Source organism: Lynx canadensis, chromosome A2 (genome assembly GCF_007474595.2).
Source record: "Lynx canadensis isolate LIC74 chromosome A2, mLynCan4.pri.v2, whole genome shotgun sequence".
Taxonomy (NCBI): domain Eukaryota; kingdom Metazoa; phylum Chordata; class Mammalia; order Carnivora; family Felidae; genus Lynx; species Lynx canadensis.
In genome coordinates this window covers 104,083,050-104,103,654 of record NC_044304.2, presented here as the reverse complement: position 1 = coordinate 104,103,654, position 20,605 = coordinate 104,083,050, and the positions used below count along the sequence as shown (strand labels likewise).

The 20,605-nt window shown below is 37.6% G+C and overlaps 1 protein-coding gene across 1 annotated transcript in view; it reads left to right on the top strand.

Moving 5' to 3' along the window:
• THSD7A (thrombospondin type 1 domain containing 7A) overlaps positions 1–20,605 on the top strand; it is a 258,940-nt gene that overhangs the window by 216,858 nt on the left and 21,477 nt on the right. The window contains exons 16-23 of the mRNA XM_032592420.1: positions 1,629–1,762; positions 6,709–6,862; positions 8,500–8,644; positions 9,978–10,093; positions 14,153–14,270; positions 14,501–14,646; positions 15,447–15,621; positions 20,045–20,218. Coding sequence (XP_032448311.1) covers positions 1,629–1,762; positions 6,709–6,862; positions 8,500–8,644; positions 9,978–10,093; positions 14,153–14,270; positions 14,501–14,646; positions 15,447–15,621; positions 20,045–20,218 — 1,162 coding nt within the window. The remainder of the gene's footprint in view (positions 1–1,628; positions 1,763–6,708; positions 6,863–8,499; positions 8,645–9,977; positions 10,094–14,152; positions 14,271–14,500; positions 14,647–15,446; positions 15,622–20,044; positions 20,219–20,605) is intronic.

Below are 20,605 nucleotides of genomic sequence, written 5' to 3'. Positions count from 1 at the left end.
GAGAATGGATTTCTTTTTCTGCTGTTGTCTTTTATCTTTTACAGGGAGAAAATAGCACATTTTCCATACAATTTTTGTTTTGCATCTGTTTCTCTCTCTCTCTCTCTCTCTCTCTCTCTCTCTCTCTCTCTCTCTCTCTCTGTCCTTCTAGCTTGCTACCTGTGTTTTCTCATTTTAATATCAGGGCCTGAGATACAGGAGTGGGGGGAACAAGTTTCACTTCACCAGCCTTGAAAAGGCAACGACACCTCTTGTTAACGATGTCATGCTTCTTGGAGGGAGGGGTAAAGGTGCAGGTAGGCTGAGGATGGGCGGCAGGAAGTTGCTCTGAACTGATTTGTATTCAGTCCAGTGTAGGAGATTAAAATGAAAACCATTGAAAGATTAGGAAAAATGGCATTTCTCTTTCAATGTTTTCCTTCCCCACAAGTTGTAGGGCAATGTTTTACCTGGTAGTATTTAGTCCCATTTAAATACAGTACCCAATGTGAAGGTGATCATTTATAACAGTAATTGTGGATTCTTATGCCAACAGTGCATATGATTTATTCTCACTTGGAATGGGTCTCCTTTACTCACTCACTGAAATTTGCACAAAAGAATAGCTCCAAGGGGCTATTTATATCTATATTTTCTGGATTTTTCTGGAATTAAGTAGTTACAAAAAACAAACATATACTGTGTGTGTGTGTGTGTGTGTGTGTGTGTGTGTGTGTGTTGTGAAATAGGAAATAGAGTTGAATGACCATAGATTTTGAAATCATTTTAAAAGACATTTTTCTTTAACGGTTGAGTCAGCTGTGTTGCAGTAGATTATGGTTTATTTATTTCCTTGATTTAGTCATTGTTCTCCTTGAGAAAAGAGCAAAATTGGTTCATTGTTCTAAAATCCTGAGACCAACACCCCACCCTAAATGTGGGGCTTTCAGCCTTCATGGACACCGGAGGACAGACAAGTTTGCTTTGTGTTATGTGGCTCTCCCTGCTTTGGGCTGTAGCTGTATAATACGAGACCAATTTCAGACCTTGCTTCCAAGCCCTGAATGATTGAGGGTTAGTTTTAAACTATTTTTTACCGTTTAACTCAGTTTCACATATGGAATGCAAAAAAAAAAGAGTATAAATTCTTATTATTACATACATTTATTTGAAAAACAGGCCAAGTCATATTTTTTTAAAAAACAACTAGTTTTATATGCTTATTTACTTTATTAATTCATCTATTCATTCATTCATCTATTCAACAAACCTCTGTGGAATGCCTAACATCTGAGCACTCTGGCCTAAGCATTGGAGACACACAGGCCTGTGAACAAGACAGATGGCCCATGAAATCACAGTGCTGTGTGGTGTGGGTCAGTATGGGACAGTGTGTAATGGGTCTCATGTGCTCCACCTGATCAGATCTGCACCTGTGATGTCAAACCGGATCAAGAGAACACAGCACCGCTAGCCCTGCCCATCACTGCTCTAACTCTCAGATTTTCTATATTCCTAGTTTAGAATAATGAACAAGAAAGGAGAGGAGTGAAAAGAGTGTAATGATTGTTGTGATGTGAAGTGTCCCCACATATCCTCATCAGGTTCCCTGAGGAGAAATCCCTGAGAATTCATTGTGTGTGTTTCAGGTGTATGAGGTCGTTCCTTGCCACAGTCAGTGCAACCAGTACGTATGGGTCACAGAGCCATGGAGCATCTGCAAAGTGACCTTTGTCAACATGCGAGATAACTGTGGAGAGGGTGTGCAAACCCGAAAAGTGAGGTAAGGCCAAGCCTGGTTACGTGGACAAGGAACGTGCAATCTCCTACCGATCTCACGTGTGCCACTCTCACTCCTCCCCAGTCTCCTGACTAAAACTGTCTTTAGTTTTATTTCTAGGGAATCTGAGTGCATGGAAAACTCTAAGGGGATCTGCTTCAAGCAAAGTTTGTCACACTGGGTCTTCTGACATCAGGAGCCTCACTTCAAGGTGCTCCTGTGAAAAGAAAGGTTCACATATTGAATACAAGCTGAACTCATGCAGATTTTCTCAACCCCAATACCTTTTTTCTTAAAGGCCAAAAATATTTCTTACTGCTTTTTAATGATAATCTATTATAAATCCTTGCTCCTTTACATCAAACTGGCTAAGTTTTGAATATTCTCTTCTCCTCCAGGAAGCCTTCTCTGGCCGCACTGCCCAGTAGGGTAGCCACTAGCCATATGTGGCTATTTAACTTTAAATTTTTTTAATGTTTATTTATTTTTGGGAGACAGACAAAGTAGGGGAGGGACAGAGAGAGAGGGAGACACAGAATCTGAAGCAGGCTCCAGGCTTGAGCCATCAGCACAGAGCCCCACACAGGGCTTGAGATCATGACCTGGGCTGAAGTCAGACGCTCAACTGACTGAACCACCCAGGTACCCCTATTTCACTTTAAATTTAAACTGATTAAGGGGCACCTGGGTGGATCAGCCAATTAAGCGACAGACTCTTGGTTTCGCCTCAGGTCATGATCTCACAGTTTGCGAGTTTGAGCCCCACATTGAGCTCTGCACTGACAGTACTGAGCCTGCTTGGGATTCCTCTCTCTCTCTCTCCTTCCCGTTCCCTCTCTCCCTCTCTCTCTCTCAAAATAAATAAATAAACTTTAAAAAATACATTTAAACTAGTTACAATTCAATTAAGAATGCATTTCCTCAGCCACACTAGACACATTTCAAGTGCTCAATAGCCAGAGGTGGCTAACAGCTGTTCTGTCAGACTGCAGAGATATAGAGTATTTCCATCATCACAGAAAGTTCTATTGAGCAGTGTTGCCCTATAGTACCCCGTATACCCCTCTTTGTTTTGAAAGGATCCATTTACTGATCTGTCATTTTTATTAAACTCTATCATTTTCTCCAAACTGAGATCCTGTCATATTCATACAAATTCCCTAATGCTTAATACAAGTTTTATACTCATTAAGCTGCCCGTACAGTATCTGCATATGCCTCTTAGGGGTTCTAGAACCCTACCAAACAAGTGTATTTGGTTTTATTATCTCCACTTTGTAGAGTAGACTCAGAATTACTAAGTGATTTACCTAAAACACACATCTAGAAAAGTGACAGAATTGGCATTCAATCCACAGTCTCTTGTCACTCTTTTTTTCTATACTGAATTTTTTTAATGTTTATTTTTGAGAGCGAGAGAGAGAGAGAGAGAGTGTGAGTGAGTGGGGGAAGGGCAGAGAGAGAGGGAGACAGGGACTCTGAAGCAAGCTCCAGGCTCTGAGCTGTCAGCACGGATCCCGATGCGGGGCTCGAACCCACGAACCGTGAGATGATGACCCGAGTTGAAGTTGGACGCTCAACCAACTGAGCCACCTAGGTGCCCTGTTTTATCACTTTTTATACCAGTTTCTTCCAACCCTTCTGAGTGACACACAGTATAGACAAATGTAAAAACATCCAGAGCTTGACTACTTATGTTATGAGGAAGCCCACTGTCACCCATGATCTAACTTTTCATGAATAAGATTTATATTTCTCAACAGAAAAGTAGAGCAAATTAGCATTCGTATCATAAAACTTTGGCACACTGTGTGTAACTTTGCTTCCAGGAATAATAATTTCTATCTGTTTTTCCCAAGCCCTCTGAACTCTCAAGGTATTTTTCTGAGGAACTTAATAAAGGTGGAAGAGGGCCTGTGAGGTAATATGATAGGGAAATGTAAGGAAAAGACAGAGATTCCATTTTCCACCATTCCCTTCCAAATTTAAAATTTCTCCTTCAAATTTAAAAATACTTTCCTTATAAAAGTTTTTTTGATCAAGTTGGGCTTTTAGTTAGTAAGAAAAAGCATAATAAAGAACAAGTGGCACACCTGAGTGACTCAATTGGTTGAGCCTCCGACTCTTGCTTTCAGCTCAGGTCATGATCCCAGGGTCATGGGATGGAGCCCTGTGTTGGGCTCAGCGCTAAGCACGGAGCCTGCTTAAGATTCTCCCTCTCCCTCTGCCCCTCTCCTGACTTATGCTCTCTTTCTCTCTAAAAACAAATGTTTTTAATTAAAAAAAAGAAACTATTCTTTCAGCTTTCCCTTCAACTATCTGTGTACATGTTGCTTTTTCTTGGTTAATAAATATATATTCTCACCATTTCCAAATACCTCTTAATCAAAGTAACTTTTGAGATCAATTTATGTTTTTAGTAAACATCTTTAATGTAAATAGAGAAAAGAGTAGGTCAGTATTGATTATGATCTCTGATCACATAATAATGTTCCTTTTTGTTACTGACTGAGTAGTAAACCTCTCTAACCTTACCCTCTGCTAATAATTAAGGTCAAAATGTACTGCTTATATGCAAGCATTGGGCAACATTTCAGGATAGATGAGTCTGCGAGACAGCATATTCCAATTTATCCAATCCCATTCTTTCTCTTTTAGGATGGTATGGCATAGCATACACTAAGTGGCCGAAGTGATTTTCCATGGTCAGAAGGGATATTTGCTCACGGACATTATTTTTAGAATTGCCAGCACATGGTGACAATTAAAATTAATAATAATAATAAAAAGCAACAGATTTGGTTACTTTCATGGTTGCTTTTGAATTCTCTGCAATGTAGCCCCTTATTGTCACAGCTGTGGTGGGCCTCTGGCTCCACCCTTTGCCTTCAGCTTGGTTCTGCATGATGTTATTTCTAATACAGTTCAGTTTTCTCACATCATAATTCCGTCTCCTGTGGAAAGGAGAAAGGCCAAGAATGTGAATAAAGCAAATGCACTCAAAGTGCCTTCCTTTGTGCTTAAAACTTGATCCAAATATTTAGTCTGTACTCTAGAGTGATTTTAAAAGCTGGTTAATACCAAATGAAGTAAGTAAAACATAAAGAATCTGAATGTCAACAATAAGGGTCTTTTTAGCAATTGTGGCACCTTGAAATGAGGCTATTTGAATATAGACACTAAAAGTTACATCCATAACGTATTTTTAATTTTTTTCTTAAATGGCACAAAATAGTAAAGTTTGTTCCTATTTTGTGAGTCTGTTAAGAATGCTTTTCTCTGAGTGATAGAATCATGTGATTTATTTTTCTTCTGACTTTCCTAAACTGAATAAATTACCTATGTAATAAAAAATTAAAGAATAAAAGCCTGTGAAAATGTAGTTTTATGTATATAAGTACTTAATCGAGTATTGAACATCTGTCCTTAACTCTGGATCAATAGGTAATTTTGCAAGTTAATCCTTGTTCGCTGTGTCAGTGCCTACCATGAATTCAATCTTTTCTTAGCAGCAAATCCAACTTTTGAGCATTAAACTCTGCTTCATGTCCTCTCAAAGCTCCTGTCAACAGAACATTTTTCAGTGCCATTGAAGATAGAACTTTTTCCTGGGAAACTAAAATTCTCCCAAAGAAATGTATAATTTTTTCTTCAGTGATGAAATCAAATATCTACCTTTGCATGTTTTTGTGGTGGTTTTCTATTTTTATTCAATATACCAAAAAAAAAGATGCATAGGTGGTATTGTATGGGTATATTTTCAGACTAAAAATCCAACTAAGACATGACCAATAGCAGTTTTCCAGCCATTAAATGCATCCCACAGGAAAACAACGTTTCTCTTAAATTGGGCAGTACTGAATAGAAAGGCGTTTCTGCAGAGTAGGTTTGTGAAAATGCCATGTCCCCACTGATTGTAAATCCCTGGGAAAGGTGAAATTCCAGGTATAATTGATAATGTAATTTAACCAACAGTGTAAAACACTGCAATGGGTTTGAGAGGCTGAAGAACTCAAGCCTGCCTTTTTAGTTCCAGCAATGCATTCTCTTCCCCAACCCATTAAGCTGACTGACCCTCTCTGAGTTATAGATGAGGGATAAAGTTTTTCTCATCTACTAGAACAGTGCTTGGGGAGATTATTAACGTCTGTAAAAGTCAAGTCTGATACTAGCCACGTTAATTAGCTCCTCAAGAGATGAGTAAACAAGACTACCACGACTGCTTACAAAACAGTGAAACATAATAAAATGTTTGAATTGGTTCTGTTAAAAAGAAAACTAACACTAAAAAAGGTGAAGATACAGGATGATTGAAACAACCACATTTAGAGAATGTGTGCTATTATTATTACTACTATAATTGTTTTCACTTCTGGCTTTCTTTTAAAGTTATCAGCATATAGGAGGCTAAAATTACAAAACAACTTGATAAGTGCCATCAGTTATTTTTGAAAATACTTAATGAAACCTCTCACTAGGAAAGTTCAGGATGCCTCATCTTTTATCATATAAAAATCTAACTTCTCTATGGACTATACCATTTTCTTCTGAAGAAAAAAGTGCATTATATTCCAAAATTACAACCCCTCTATGAATCTCTGTGGACCATTCCCCATTAGGTGCTACATCATATATGAGTGTAAAAGGCCCTCTCCTCTCAGAGGAAGACTGTATACTGAGTTTATAATACACACAATGGCTATAATTATAAAAGATTATGATGACACAGTCAAGTGTGGATTTTATATCATACTGAAGCTCTGCACGTATTTATGGGAGGCAGAGATCCTTTCTTGTCTTCATGTTTGGAGAATTCAATTTATAAAATGCAAACTTTCCCACCTTCCAACACCTAAATGATGTCTTAGGAAGAACCATCTGTCCTATGGGTTGGCCATTGTTCTAATTGTCCTGGTTCTTTCACTGAATAGATATATGTTTTCTTGTAGATGCATGCAGAATACAGCGGATGGCCCTTCTGACCATGTAGAAGATTACCTCTGTGATCCAGAAGAGATGCCCCTGGGCTCCAGAGAGTGCAAATTACCGTGTCCTGAGGATTGTGTGATATCTGAATGGGGTCCTTGGACCCGATGCACTTTGGTAAGATGATGAACCATTTATCAATATAGAGTTTACCCAGTTTTTTGCCATGAAAGCTTCAGAGCTATTACTAAGAAAATAATAATTACTAAACCAAATTGCTTATGAAAGCAAGGGTGTTTTCTTGGCTACTTCATTCTATGATTATGCCATTTAAAGTCAGCAGTGTTTTGTCTCACACTAGAACAGCTCAACTTCTTGCAACCTTTATGCCTTCCGCCATCCTCCTAGACTCGCACAAAATACCTTCAGATTAGTTTATAACTACACAGCATGTTAAAAACTGCCATGGTGATAATGATTCCTTCCAGGTAAAGGGAAAAAGAATGAAGCTCTAGTAAAGGTACTTTAATGGTGTCAGGTTATTGTCATCCCTTGCTTTTTGCCCAATCCATTTTATTTAAATTGTTGGAATAATCTTTCACACAGTGGGGATACTGCAGCAGGGGTATTGACACTGAAACGCAGAAGATCCTGGCAAGAAAGGGAATCGAAAGAAGGAAGCTGTGTGTCAGTGAATCTCTTTCCACACGCTGACTCCGTGTCTCTGTGGGCCTGGAAAGCCAGCTGAGACTTTCAAATCACACAAAGCTTCTAGATTTCCACAGCCCGTAGGGGCTCTTCCACAGGACCCTGGGAAGAGTCCTTTGAAACAGAACTGGCTGAGCATGTAGGAAATGTGGCTTAGCGCAGGCACCTCTGCAAAGCTGTACGTTTCAAAATGGCATCAAAAACACGGGAAGAATACATCTGATGTGGAATTAATTTTCTGAAATACAACATAAGACAGTTTCAAAGAATTTACGATGCATGTTTTCAAAGTGAGATTAATTTTCTATCTCAGGGTTAACATTATTAAAGGTGCTGATTAACAGCCAACTGATAGAGCAGGGGCAAAACAGGGCTGCCGGTGGACTTGGATACAGGTTAAATAGCGACAAAGAATCAGCTCTTTAATAAGGGTATGCAAATGATTTTCTGTTCTAATTCCATAGCATCATATCTGAAGTTCCTGTTCTTAGAAACCAGATGTTTTCGTAACAAGACTGTGCCAGTAACAGAATGGCAAGCTAGTCTTTTTTAACTGCTGAATTGAGTTTGTGGGCATGTATATGTGCCCATTAGGAAAAGAAAGGTCACTAAAACTAGTTATTTAAAGCCACCCTTAAAATGGTCTTTCAGGTCTAAGAAACTTAGATGGATGGATGGATGGATGGATGGATGGACGGACAGATAGATAGATGACAGATAGATTTCTGTATTCATGATCTATAATAACTAATATGTTAAAATCACCCTTAAAATCATTTTTCAGGTCCAAGAAACTATATTAGATAGATAGATTGTTTACAAATTCTGTATTAGTGATCTACAATAATTAATATGATCATATGTGTGTGTTTACATATGTGTGATGGGATGTATTGATTGGTATTTGACACACAGACTCTTAAGCATCTTATAGCTAGATGGGACATCGGAAACTCATCTAACACTTGATTTTATAGATGGCAACACTGAGGTGTAATGAGAATGGCCCAAAAATTCTAACTCCTGCTCCAGTGCCCTCCCTCATATATTAGCTCTTGTGTGCCAGGGGATTCACCATTCTGAGGAGTTGTATTATTCTTTGTCAGCCTTGCAATCAAAGCAGTTTCCGGCAAAGGTCAGCTGATCCCATCAGACAACCTGCTGATGAAGGAAGAGCCTGCCCTAATGCCGTTGAAAAGGAACCTTGTAACCTAAACAAAAACTGCTTCCACTATGATTATAATGTAACAGGTATGTGCATAGTCATCTCATCACAGAGTTAAAGGCCAAATCCTGTGCCTTTCATCTCAGCAGTATTCCCGTAAGTATTGTTCCTCTCCATCTGGGTCCCTTTTGGGCATGCTTCTTACTTTCCCAGAGATAATTCTTTATTTAATGACAGAAATATTCATCTATTCCTCAGTAAACATCAGGATAGAGAATGAAAATATCACACAAACATTGAGCCCTTAAGGTAGATTGTGAATAGCCTAAGTGATCCTATTGAAGACATCCTCCCACTTTGGGAAGGTGCAAATAAAAGATACATATCTTTCCCATAAGTATCAGGTTTATTGAAAGATGTCTTTCTTCTTCAGAAGATGTTTAATACCTATAACATACTGGGACAAAGTTCTTGGTGTGGGGGCAGTTTATAAGCATGATGAGTCTGATGTAAAAATGTCAGCAATCTTAAGCTACCAAAAAACCGTATGAAGAAGAGACAAACATTTCAGCATTATCAAAGGTACAGATGAAAAAGGGTGAATGTTTTTTTCAGAAGAAAAGACTTATTATGACTTCATTTTTTCCCATAACCCTCCTCTCATACCATAAAGGCTCAAATTCTAAGAAAGAAGAGAATGCGTTGGTTTATATGATGTAAGGCAACACTGAAGCATATTTTGGAATTTTTCCCAAGTAATTTTCCCGCTGAAACAAACATTGTGCACTAACACACAGCACTCTAAACATTGTGCACTAACACACAGCAGTCAGATTGGCTTTTTGTCTCCTTAGGTTTTTCTCTTCCATTTCCTTTGATGATACAAAGAAGTCACAGTTCTCTGGGCCATGCTATGCTACCCTGGAAAGAAAGATTGAAAGAATTACTTTGCAAAAGACATGAAATAAAAGAATTAAATAGATATGGCCAGAGTGATTTTGAAATAAATAAGTGTATATTTTAAAACATTCTAAGTATGGACAGTAAGTGAAATAGTGTTTTGTTTGAAATAATGTTAAAATTTAAATTTCTACTTTTATTAGGAAAAAAACGTTTTTAGGTGACATTCGATCTGCAGGCCAAAGCCAGTTTCACACTGTCACCAAAAGGCTAGCTGTCAAGATTGTCAGGTAGACATCTGCCTTCAAGAATAATCCCCATAGCTATGTGCAACCCCAGCAATTCCATTTGACTCTTGATATGTTCAAAGCCGGGACCCATATGCTCTGCATGTGGGATGATTGATTGTGGGGCTTAGGAAGCAGTTGTGAATTAAATATGGGATTCAGGTCATCAGAGTTTCATTTGAAATCTGTTTCATACATAGCCTTCTGTTCTGATGGGCTCCCTTCCTTTCAGACTGGAGCACGTGTCAGCTCAGTGAGAAGGCAGTTTGTGGAAATGGCATTAAAACAAGGATGTTGGATTGTGTTCGAAGTGATGGCAAGTCGGTTGACCTGAAATATTGTGAAGAGGTGAGGGGATACTGTGTTATATCTTTGTGAGTAAATTCTTCCCTAATAATTTCAATTCATGCTGAGCCAAGTGACCTGTGCTCAGTGCAGCTCATTGCCAGCAGATGGTTTTCTATACTACTCAGAGGCTGTTAAGCACCCTCTTGAAAAGAAACACTGTCCAACTACTGATTTCTACACATAATTTCCTGTATTTTGTTCTGCTTGGAGCCCAAAGGTATGCTAATTAGCCTATTTGGAAAGAAATGCTTGGGGAACAATAAGTAATCAAGGTGAATAAAGGCAATAAATCTTAATCAGACTACTCATCATCTTTTGTAATTTCATGTGAATTTTGTGTTGCCTGGGACACCTGCCAAGAGCCATCATTTATTCTCTCTGTTGCTAAACATTGATCGCATGTGGTTTGGTAGCAGATTTTGATATTAGGATCTAATATCCAGCTGTGAGAGTCTAAGTACTCAGGTCTGGGTAAGAGAGAGCTTGAAATTCAAACAAAGGAATGAAGTCTGCCATTATATCTTTGAGGTGCAGAGAATTGTAACTGTTAATTTTCCAATTTATAAAAGTAATGTCATCATTTCTAGGTATGACCTTATGAAATGTGAGGAAACATAGTTGTTGGCCTTTCTCTTCCTGAAGCTACACTTCATGTTGTAATTATTTTGTCCGACTTCCATACCAAAAGGGTCCCCACATTCCTGACAGGTTTTAACTCCTCCTGCATCTAAACCCCACTGGGTTAAACATGAACCAAGATAAACAGGAGCCTCAATAGATCTTGAACACATAGAGAGGAGCTTATGATCTCATTAGGGTTCAGCAGACATGGTGACCATGACTTCTACCTACACATCTTGGGGGCTATATAAGCCCATGGTAAATTATTCCAGCTACTAAGAGGAAACTCCAGATGGAGATAATATCAATCCATTTAATATCTTTATCATGTAGACCTAACAACTTCCTTATATCTGTCCATGGGAATGGAGCTGCTAAGTGTTCTGAAAACAAGTTGTTTAGTTAGTAAATTCCTCCCACTACCATCTTATTACATAATTTAGTGTATTCATACTTTAGTTATAAATTTTATACCTGAATTAATTTGGTTTTGAAACTGGTAACATCAAAGTAATGTAACCATTATAAAAAAATAACATTAGTATTAATGAACATTACTATAGTCATATGCTGGCTGGAGAGCTTTGATCTACTTCCAGTTGATTAGTATGTCTCCTTTTTTGCAAACGTACATGTAAATGTCCTCCTGGATCAGAATGAAATATACATTAAATAGCTGAGAGCTTTGTGAAAGCTAACCCCAAATCATACAAAACCAATTAAAAAATAAGTGACTACAGGACAGAGGTAAAAATAGAGTCCTTTATTTCTTAAATGAAATGTGAGTAAAACCTTGAGAAATAACTGTTATTTTAATTATCCAGGAGCCTAGATAAATTTACTTTTATGCATTAATGTTACATTGTTTGAATACTGTGGTAACAATTAGGGATTCAAATCATAACATTGTAGTAATCACTGTCTTTAGGAAGTACAGTGCTACTCTCTACAGGAATTGGAATAAACAACTCCTATCCTGTTTATGCATCCCCATGGATGCGGTAGCATTAACTAATATCCCTGAGAAAAGCTGGCTATCTTTTTAAATAATGGATTGATTGCCTACCTACTAATACATGTGCAAACCCTGCATTCAGAACAACAGCAGTAGCTAACTCTTGCTGTTTCCCTAAGAACCAGAAAGAAATAATGCCATTCCCCCACAGCAAAGGGGACAATTAGGGTTAAACCTATCTAGCATTTATATAGCATTTTTTTCTTTGATGTTTTTCAGACATTTATTCATCCAATCCTAGTAATTGCTTTCTCCTTTCCTCTTCTTTGATCCCTGAACAGGTTTCTTTTCATTTAGTTAGACACATATGTTTAGATAGATGAGAGAGTAAGAGAAGAAGAAAAAAAGAGGAACAATAAATGTAAGAAAAAACCATAGTAGACTGTTAAAATGTCTTACCACTGGATACCAAGAAGATCTATAAACAGATATCCTTTTCAACTCTGCAGTGAAATAAGTCATAGTAGCTGAATTCTGTGATTCAAACCCTCTCTCCATGAAACTATTATCTGCCTTAAATGTTACACATCCTTATTAGCATATAATTGCCTTAAATCTCCTTTCTCCAACCTCCCATGATTTAAGTGACTTTTTGAGACCTTAATTAAGTGATATGGTAAAAATGTTCATACCAAATCCTCAGCTTTGTCAAGTATTATTGGTGAAGAATATAATAGGAATGCCTGGAGAGATGTGTACCATACAGTCACTGATCTGATCCTCTCTCAGTGGACAACTTAGAGCTGAGAGCTATACTTGAACCACAATATAACATTTCTTTGGCCATCTTTTACTATATACCATAGACACTATAAACTTCTCTTTCATGCAAAAATTTTAAAAACCATTTTAAAAATCCCAAGGATTAAAAACAAAACAAAACCTGTAGTCTCCTAACAAGCTCTTAAGCACTTCTATTTTCATGCTACTTTGTACCTTGGGCTTTTTAACTGTTTGCATATAAAAGTAGATGAGTTTGAAATCTCATATTTTAAAAGCAGGATGCTTAAACAAGGAAGGAACTCAATGCTAATAAAATGTCACAATATCAGAATCTAATGAGAGGCTAACCAAAATAAGTGAATTATACCTCAGCTGCTGAGGTCAGTTTTAGAAAAGAAAATCTTTGTAAAAAATAAATGCGTATAAAATATTCGTAGTCAAAAAATTCTGGCAACCCATATTTCCTTTTGAGAGAGATAACATACTTAACTATTATCGAATATTATTTCAATGTTATATTATTAGTTTTTGAGTGATAATTTGTCTTTTAAACCTTTTGTTTTTCAGTTTTAACATGACGCATAAAAAGAAATAATATCCCAAAGATACAATTATAAATCTATATATTGATGATATTCTTGGTTTTTAACTAATGGGAAGTAATCATGCTTACACCTATCTCGTTACTCCTTTAGGGAAAGTAAACCAATTTAGAGACTAAATCTACTTTTTTTTCATTCCTTATTTAAAAAGTTCAACAACGGGAATGCCTGAGTGGCTCAAGATCAATCCCTGCACTGGGCTCTGTGCTGGGCATGGAGGCTGCTCAAGATTCTCTCTCTCCTTCTACCTCAGCCCCTCCCCAACTAGCTGTCTATCTCAAAAAAAAAATTATTTTTTAAATTTAGGAGGTCAAGCGTAGCTCAGTCAGTTAACAGTCTGACTTGGTTTCAACTCAGGTTATGATCTCACAGTCTGTGAGCTCGAGCCCCACGGAGGGCTCCACACTGACAGCATGGAGCCTGCTTGGGATTCTCTCTCTCTCTCTCTCTCTCTCTCTCTCTCTCTCTGCCTCTCCCCCAATTATATATGCTCTCTCTCTCAAAATAAGTAAACTTAAGGGGTGCCTGGGTGGCTCAGTCAGTTAAGCCTCTGACTTCGGCTCAGGTTATGATCTCATGATCCATGAGGTCTAGCCCCACATCAGGCTCTGTGCTGACAGCTCAGAGCCTGGAGTCTGCTTTGGACTCTGTGTCTCCCTCTCTGCCACTCCCCCTCTTGCCCTCTGTCTCTCTCTCTCTCTCTCTCTCTCTCTCTCTCTCTCTCTCTCAAAATATAAATAAACATTTAAAAAAAGAAAAAAAAATAACTAACTTAAAAAAATGATGATAGCATTAGCTAAAATTTAAAAACTTTTTTTTTTAATTTGAAAAGTTCAACAACGTATATGGAGTAAATGGACTCCTCCGTTCATCCTGTGCCCTTTGTTCCCACTCTCGTGGGTTGAACAACTTTATAGTTTTAAGTTTGGGTGTTTGTCCTCCAGATACCATTTTATTTTATTATGCATCTTGCTTATTCTTGCTCTCCTCTCCTCCCCACTACTATTTTTTTTTCTTCCTCCCATCCTCCCTCTAATGATAAGACACATTATGCCATCCTTCCAGGTCAGTAAAACAGATCTACCTCTTTCCTTTCAGCTTGGCCTGGAGAAGAACTGGCAGATGAACACATCCTGCATGGTGGAATGTCCTATAAACTGTCAGCTTTCTGACTGGTCTCCTTGGTCAGAATGCTCTCAAACATGTGGCCTCACAGGTTTGTTTGTACCTTCATTAGCATTAGATTAATAGTCAAGGAATATGAAATATCACTCTTGCTTTAATGCTTACCAGATAATTTTCATAAAGGTTGAATCAGTGTCTTTCCTTTCAAAATGTCTGAGACTTGTCCCTTGGATCTCCTCAGAAGAAATGTCTGTGATGCCTTCTTTCAAGATAGATGCTTACACAAATATATCACTTTGCATCACTTTGTATCTCTTAAAGGAAAAATGATCCGACGACGAACAGTGACTCAGCCCTTTCAGGGTGATGGACGACCATGCCCTGCCCTGATGGAACAGTCTAAGCCTTGCCCAGTGAAGCCCTGTTACCAATGGCAATATGGCCAGTGGTCTCTATGCCAAGTACAGGTAATCAAATCTCAAGAAGTTGTATAGAGGGGTGCCTGGATGGCTCAGGCAATTAAGTGTCTGTCTCTTGATCTCAGATCAGGTCTTGATTTCAGGGTCATGAGTTCAAGCCCCTCATTGGGCTCCATGGAGTATGGAGCCTACTTTAAAAAAAGGTTGGGGGGGCACCTAGGTGGCTCAGTCATTTGAGTATCTGACTCTTGATTTCAGCTCAGGTCATGATCCCAGGGTCATACAGAAGAGCCCTGTGTCTGACTTCCCTCTGAGTGCAGAACCTGCTTAGGATTCTCTCTCTCTCTTTGCCCCTCTTCACATTCACTCTCTCTTTAAAAAAAAAAATTATATATATATATATATATATATATATATATATATAGAGAGAGAGAGAGAGAGAGAGAGAGAGAGAGAGAGGTGTTCTTTATCTGCAGAGATTTAGTTTCAGAAATATTTTTCAGAACTTAGAGATGACATGTTTCCTCTTAAAGATTTTAGGTGCCTTGCTATTTCATAACTGTTTAATTAGTTTTGATAACCAGCAGTCCCTGTCCTGTGTGTTTAAAATCATTTGGAGACAGATTCATTTTAATGAAAATTTATTTGCCTGTCTTCGGCTACAAAAAAAATAAATTGTTCATTGTATACTTTATGGCTAGTGTCCTACAGGACTTCTTCTCTAGGGTTTCAAATGCTTCTTTAACTGCTCATAAATCAAGATCAATGGTGCAGAAGATGACTAAGTGATGAGCTTGCTAATGAATTATTTTTCTTTTCCTAATTAGTTATTTCTTCCTGCGTTCCAGGATGCCCAGTGTGGTGAAGGGACCAGAACGAGGAACATTTCTTGTGTAGTGAGTGATGGGTCAGGTGATGATTTCGGCAAAGTGGTGGATGAAGAATTCTGTACTGACATTGAACCCATTATAGAGGGTAATAAAAAAATGGTTCTCGAGGAGACCTGCACCCAGCCTTGCCCAGGTAACAATAACAAAATGTTATTCATAGTTTGGTCATTTCTTACTAGACCTAGGATAGAGAAGAGGTTGCACTTGCTAGTCTAAGTTAAGGCATGTCAGCAAGTCTTCTCATTCAGTAGTATCTGTGTCAACAACTGGATACATAGCGTGGATGCAGGGGTTACTGCCTTGTTACTGCCAACTCAGGGTGAAGTCCAGGTGTCCCGTGTGGCCTCTGCTGCCACCCTGGGGTTCTAACACCCGCAGAGGAGGGCAGTTAAGGCCTTAGGCTCCTGCTTGACAGGGAACATATGAAAGGGAATTTGTATGTATTTAGGATTTCCAGGAGAGAGAGAAGCAGGGTTTTAACACAAATGGCTAACAAAAGATTTAAGTCCTATAATTAATGAAAACTTACTTTGGGTCCTGAAAAGAATCAAAAACAAAATCACACCTAGATACACTGTAGTTAAAACACAAAATGTAGAAAACTAGAGAACTAGTAAAGCATGCAGCAAGAAAAAAAAAGTACTTACCACTGGAAGACAATCAATTAGAATCATAAAAAATTCTTCTTAGTTACAATGAAAGTCCGAAGACAATGGAATATATGCACAGTGTGATGGAAAATAGTCATGAGCCTAAAATCCTTTCCCCAGCAAAATCATTCGAGAGTGAGAAAAAAATATTATGGAAGAAAATATTGAAAGAAATTACCACAATTCAGAGTTGGACACATGGGTTCATGCAGTAAAATGTGGAAAGCAAATATCGTATATCAAATAGTTTAGAAATAATTGGAAGACAGTGATAAGCTAATATTTAGGAAGTTGGGCTTGGTGCAGAGAACTGTAAGGTAGACAGAAGATCAAAATAAGCTCAACATCAAGCATGAGCCTAAGGCTTTGAGAAAGATGGGGGCAACAATATATTAGTAGACGAGAGAGAAATAAGACTGGAAGTAAATGGCCTGTATTTCACCCTCAGTGGAAAGTTTTTATTCTCCACTTTGCTTATAATTATGAGAAGAAAAAAATTGATCTCTTTAAGGAATGTGTTATTTTGAATAAGATCCCCAAAAAATAAAAATAAGGATTTGGCAAACAAATTTTGACTGGAGACAAAAATAGACTACCTAAATAAAAAAGTTATGGTTTAAGGAAATTTTAAAGACGGAGGACATATTTTCAAAAGTTTATTTTAATGGATTGAGGTCTCTAAATGCTGTAAAAAGCTTACGATATGGGTTGCTCATTCTCTCATCAGTTTATTCATTCTTAAGTAAATTATTTGAGATGATAATATTGGCAGTTTCTATAGTTTATTAAGATGAACTGAATAAAATTAAAACAGAGCAGTAAAGTAAAATAATCCCTGATATTTTGAACTATATGCTAGATTTTGAGGGCATTCCTCACAACCGTAACAACAGCCTTTGTACGTACTTATAGTTTCATCTACTTCAAATGAAGAAAGATCTTTTTAAAAATCTTACGTTCTAGACCTCGATTAAGTGTTGCTTCTTAGACATTCCTGCACCTGCTAATAATAACCTATTCCTGATCCAGCAATTCCCCTACTCCATTTCCTGCCCTCCCCCCACCCCCCAAAAAACTGGCCTGATTGCAGTCCACATTCTCACATACAATTCAATAAAATCATTTTGCTTCACAGCTGACCAAGGTTGAGGCTGTGGCAGCAGGTAAGGGCTCTGGGCAGAGCCAAGGACTGAACCTATGGGCTTTGATGTGCTAAATGGCCACATAGTCAAAAGGCACCAGAACTAAAAGTTGGAAGGCCTATCTATTCCAGAGCCAAATCTCCAGCGCCATGAATAGGATTATCGTGATAACCACAACACGGAGCAGCACTATAGCAGCCTTGCCAGGAATTCGTGTCTGCTTTCCTGTGGAGTTTGTCTACTTGTTTTCTTATACTTCCTACAGCACAATCACCCACTCATTTTATTATTATTATCAGGTGTTACTGGGGGCTAGACACAGGGCTCAATACATTGAGAGACATATATACCCTGTCCTCATTGAGTTTACCTTCTAATGGAAGAGACTGGTGCTAATCTAATAAGTAACATAAATAAACACAAGATTGAAATTTGTCCTAAGTTACCCAAAAGAAAACAAGATCCCACAATAACATAAAACAGAACAAACACACTATTCTAATTAAATTAATTACAAACCCAGAAGGAGGCTGCTCTTCTAAGTTACCATCTCTTCATCCGAGTTGCCAGTTTTCTCCAATAATGGGTTTTGAAAACTAGCAACATATGAGCTAATAAGCTTTAAAGTAAGGAAAATACTGAAGGAGGAAGTGCATTTTATATACTTGTCCTATCTTTTGCAGGCATAGTGTGGTTTATTATTATAATGGTTTATATGGTCAAAACATAAAAGTATGTTTAGTACAAGCCCAATGTCTCACTGTCATTTGCTGTTATTCAGCCTTTAAAGCCTGACATGGATTCTTTCGAGGTGACGATTATATAATTCACAGACAAATATTAAAAGATTTATTGAGTTTTGTTGTAAAATACACTATGTCAAGTGATACAATCACAGAGATAAAGCCTACCAGTAAAAAAAAAAAAAAAAAAAAAGATATGTTTTATTTCCATGTAGTTTGCAATCACTGGGGTATAGTTACATTACCTTTATCTTGAGAGGACTATTTAAAATTTTAATAGTTTTTCCTATGTATTTAAAAACTGAGTAACCCCAAAGTATTTAAACATGCTTTGTAGTTTCTTTTTCCTTAACACTTCTAAAATTTAGTAGAATTTTCTGCACTTCAGGATGACATTGACTATTAATGACATACTATAATAAAGGTCTACAAAAATCACTCCACTTTACTGTTATACATATACCTATTAGCCAGTTATTCACGTCTGGCCAAGATTTCTTAATTATAACACAAGACATGTTTTCATTAATCAGATCTCCAGGCAAATTTGTGCTAATATTAGGCATCTTCAGCATAATATAAGGCAATATGAATTATGCATATGGTATGGCTGGAATAATTAAAATGATAAGAATCCCTGTGGATTCGTGTCTATCATAATTTACTATAGCCTGTGTACAGTATCACCAGTCAGTCCTGAAGAATGGATGGGTATACAGGAAAGGTATATTTCATCAAATCCTCCTTGTTCTCCAAATGGTTGAAGATGTTGAACGCAGGATACACCAGGGCCCAGCAATTCCACTCCTAAGTATACACCCAGTAGAAATGCATATATAAGTTCAAAGACTCACACTAAGATGTTCACAATAGCAGTATTCATTATAGAAATAATGTATAACTCTCCACCTGCCCATCAAAAGAATGGTATCTAAATTTGATACAGTCATATAATGGAGTAAAATACAGCACTAACGATCACAGTGGAACTACATAAATACATGTGGATCCTGCAAACATAAATGAATGAAGTATTTTTTACAGATACGGATGGTACGATTCCATATGTCACACAAGAAAGGTTTCTGAAATTCTGAGAATGTCCTGTTGCTTGATTTGGGCATTGGCCGCAAACTTATAAAATCAGACTGTGAAAATTTGAACATTTATAATATGTGATCATTTTTCATGCATATTCTTCTTCAATAAATAATTGAAAAAAATAATTCGATTGAAGATGTAGGTCAGATAAAGTCACAAGGATTATTACTACTACTGCAGTTGCTGCTCAATTGACTGTCTCACCTCACACCTCTGGCAAGAAATAGGAAAAACTAAAGTATAAATGCCAGTTTTCTCAGCCTTGGAGTTCAAGTGTTTTTGAAATTATGCATATCTACAAGACAAATTTCATGTATATTTAGATTTTCATTGGTACTACCAAGTGCTTAATAAACCTCTTCACCATAATGTCAAGAATGGTGGTAGGTTCTTTTTGTTTTTGTTTTTTAATATATAAAGTTTATTTTGAGAGGGAGAGCACATGCACGAAAGAGAAAGAGGGAGAAGGGCAGAGAGAGAGAGGGAGAATCCCAAGCAGGCTTCTCACTAACAGTGCAGGGCTTGACGCGGGACTCAAACTCACCAACCACCCTGAGATCATGACCTGAACCAAAATCTAGAGTCAGATCCTTAACCGACTGAGCCACACAGGCGTCCCTGGAGTGGTGGTAGGTTTTAATCAACTGTTTGTTGTCTCTTAAGAGGAGGTGAATCATAAGGCACAAGATCCTGGAAGCTGTAGTTTCTATTCAGCAACATCCACTCCAAGACTAACATCAATATACACTTGTAAACCACATATAAACTTGCAAAAATTAAATACTTATCTAAATCCTATAAATATCATGTATGACTAGCATACCAAAAAACATTTCCCGGTGAGGTGAAGAAATATAATTACTAGCTGGACGGCTGCTGTTTATGGGTATGTGTATGAACTACCAACCGGTGTTTTGCAGGTGACTGTTATCTGAAGGACTGGTCTTCGTGGAGCCTGTGTCAGATAACCTGCGTGAATGGTGAGGACCTAGGCTTTGGTGGAATACAGGTCCGTTCCAGAGCTGTGATCATACAAGAACTAGAAAATCAACATCTATGCCCAGAGCAAATGTTAGAAACAAAATCTTGTGATGGTGAGTGCTGCAATTCATGAAATCTTTTCAATTTAGTTTTAAGAGACAAAAGCGTAAGATATAGAATTTTCTGTTCAATAAGTAAATTTGCTAAGATCTCTTAAGACTGAGAATTAAGAGTAGGATTCTGAATTCTAAAAAGTTACAGGAAGAAAAATCTCTCACCCTTCAAAAATTAGATAAGAAATGTAAAAAATGGTTCACAGTTTTATTAGCTACAGAAGGCCCAGATAATTAAGAGCACAGTATTTGGACACTCAGGACAATCCTGATCATGTATGACTCTAACAATATCCTTTATTTTTTTAAAAAAAATTTTTTTTTTCAACGTTTATTTATTTTTGGGACAGAGAGAGACAGAGCATGAACGGGGGAGGGGCAGAGAGA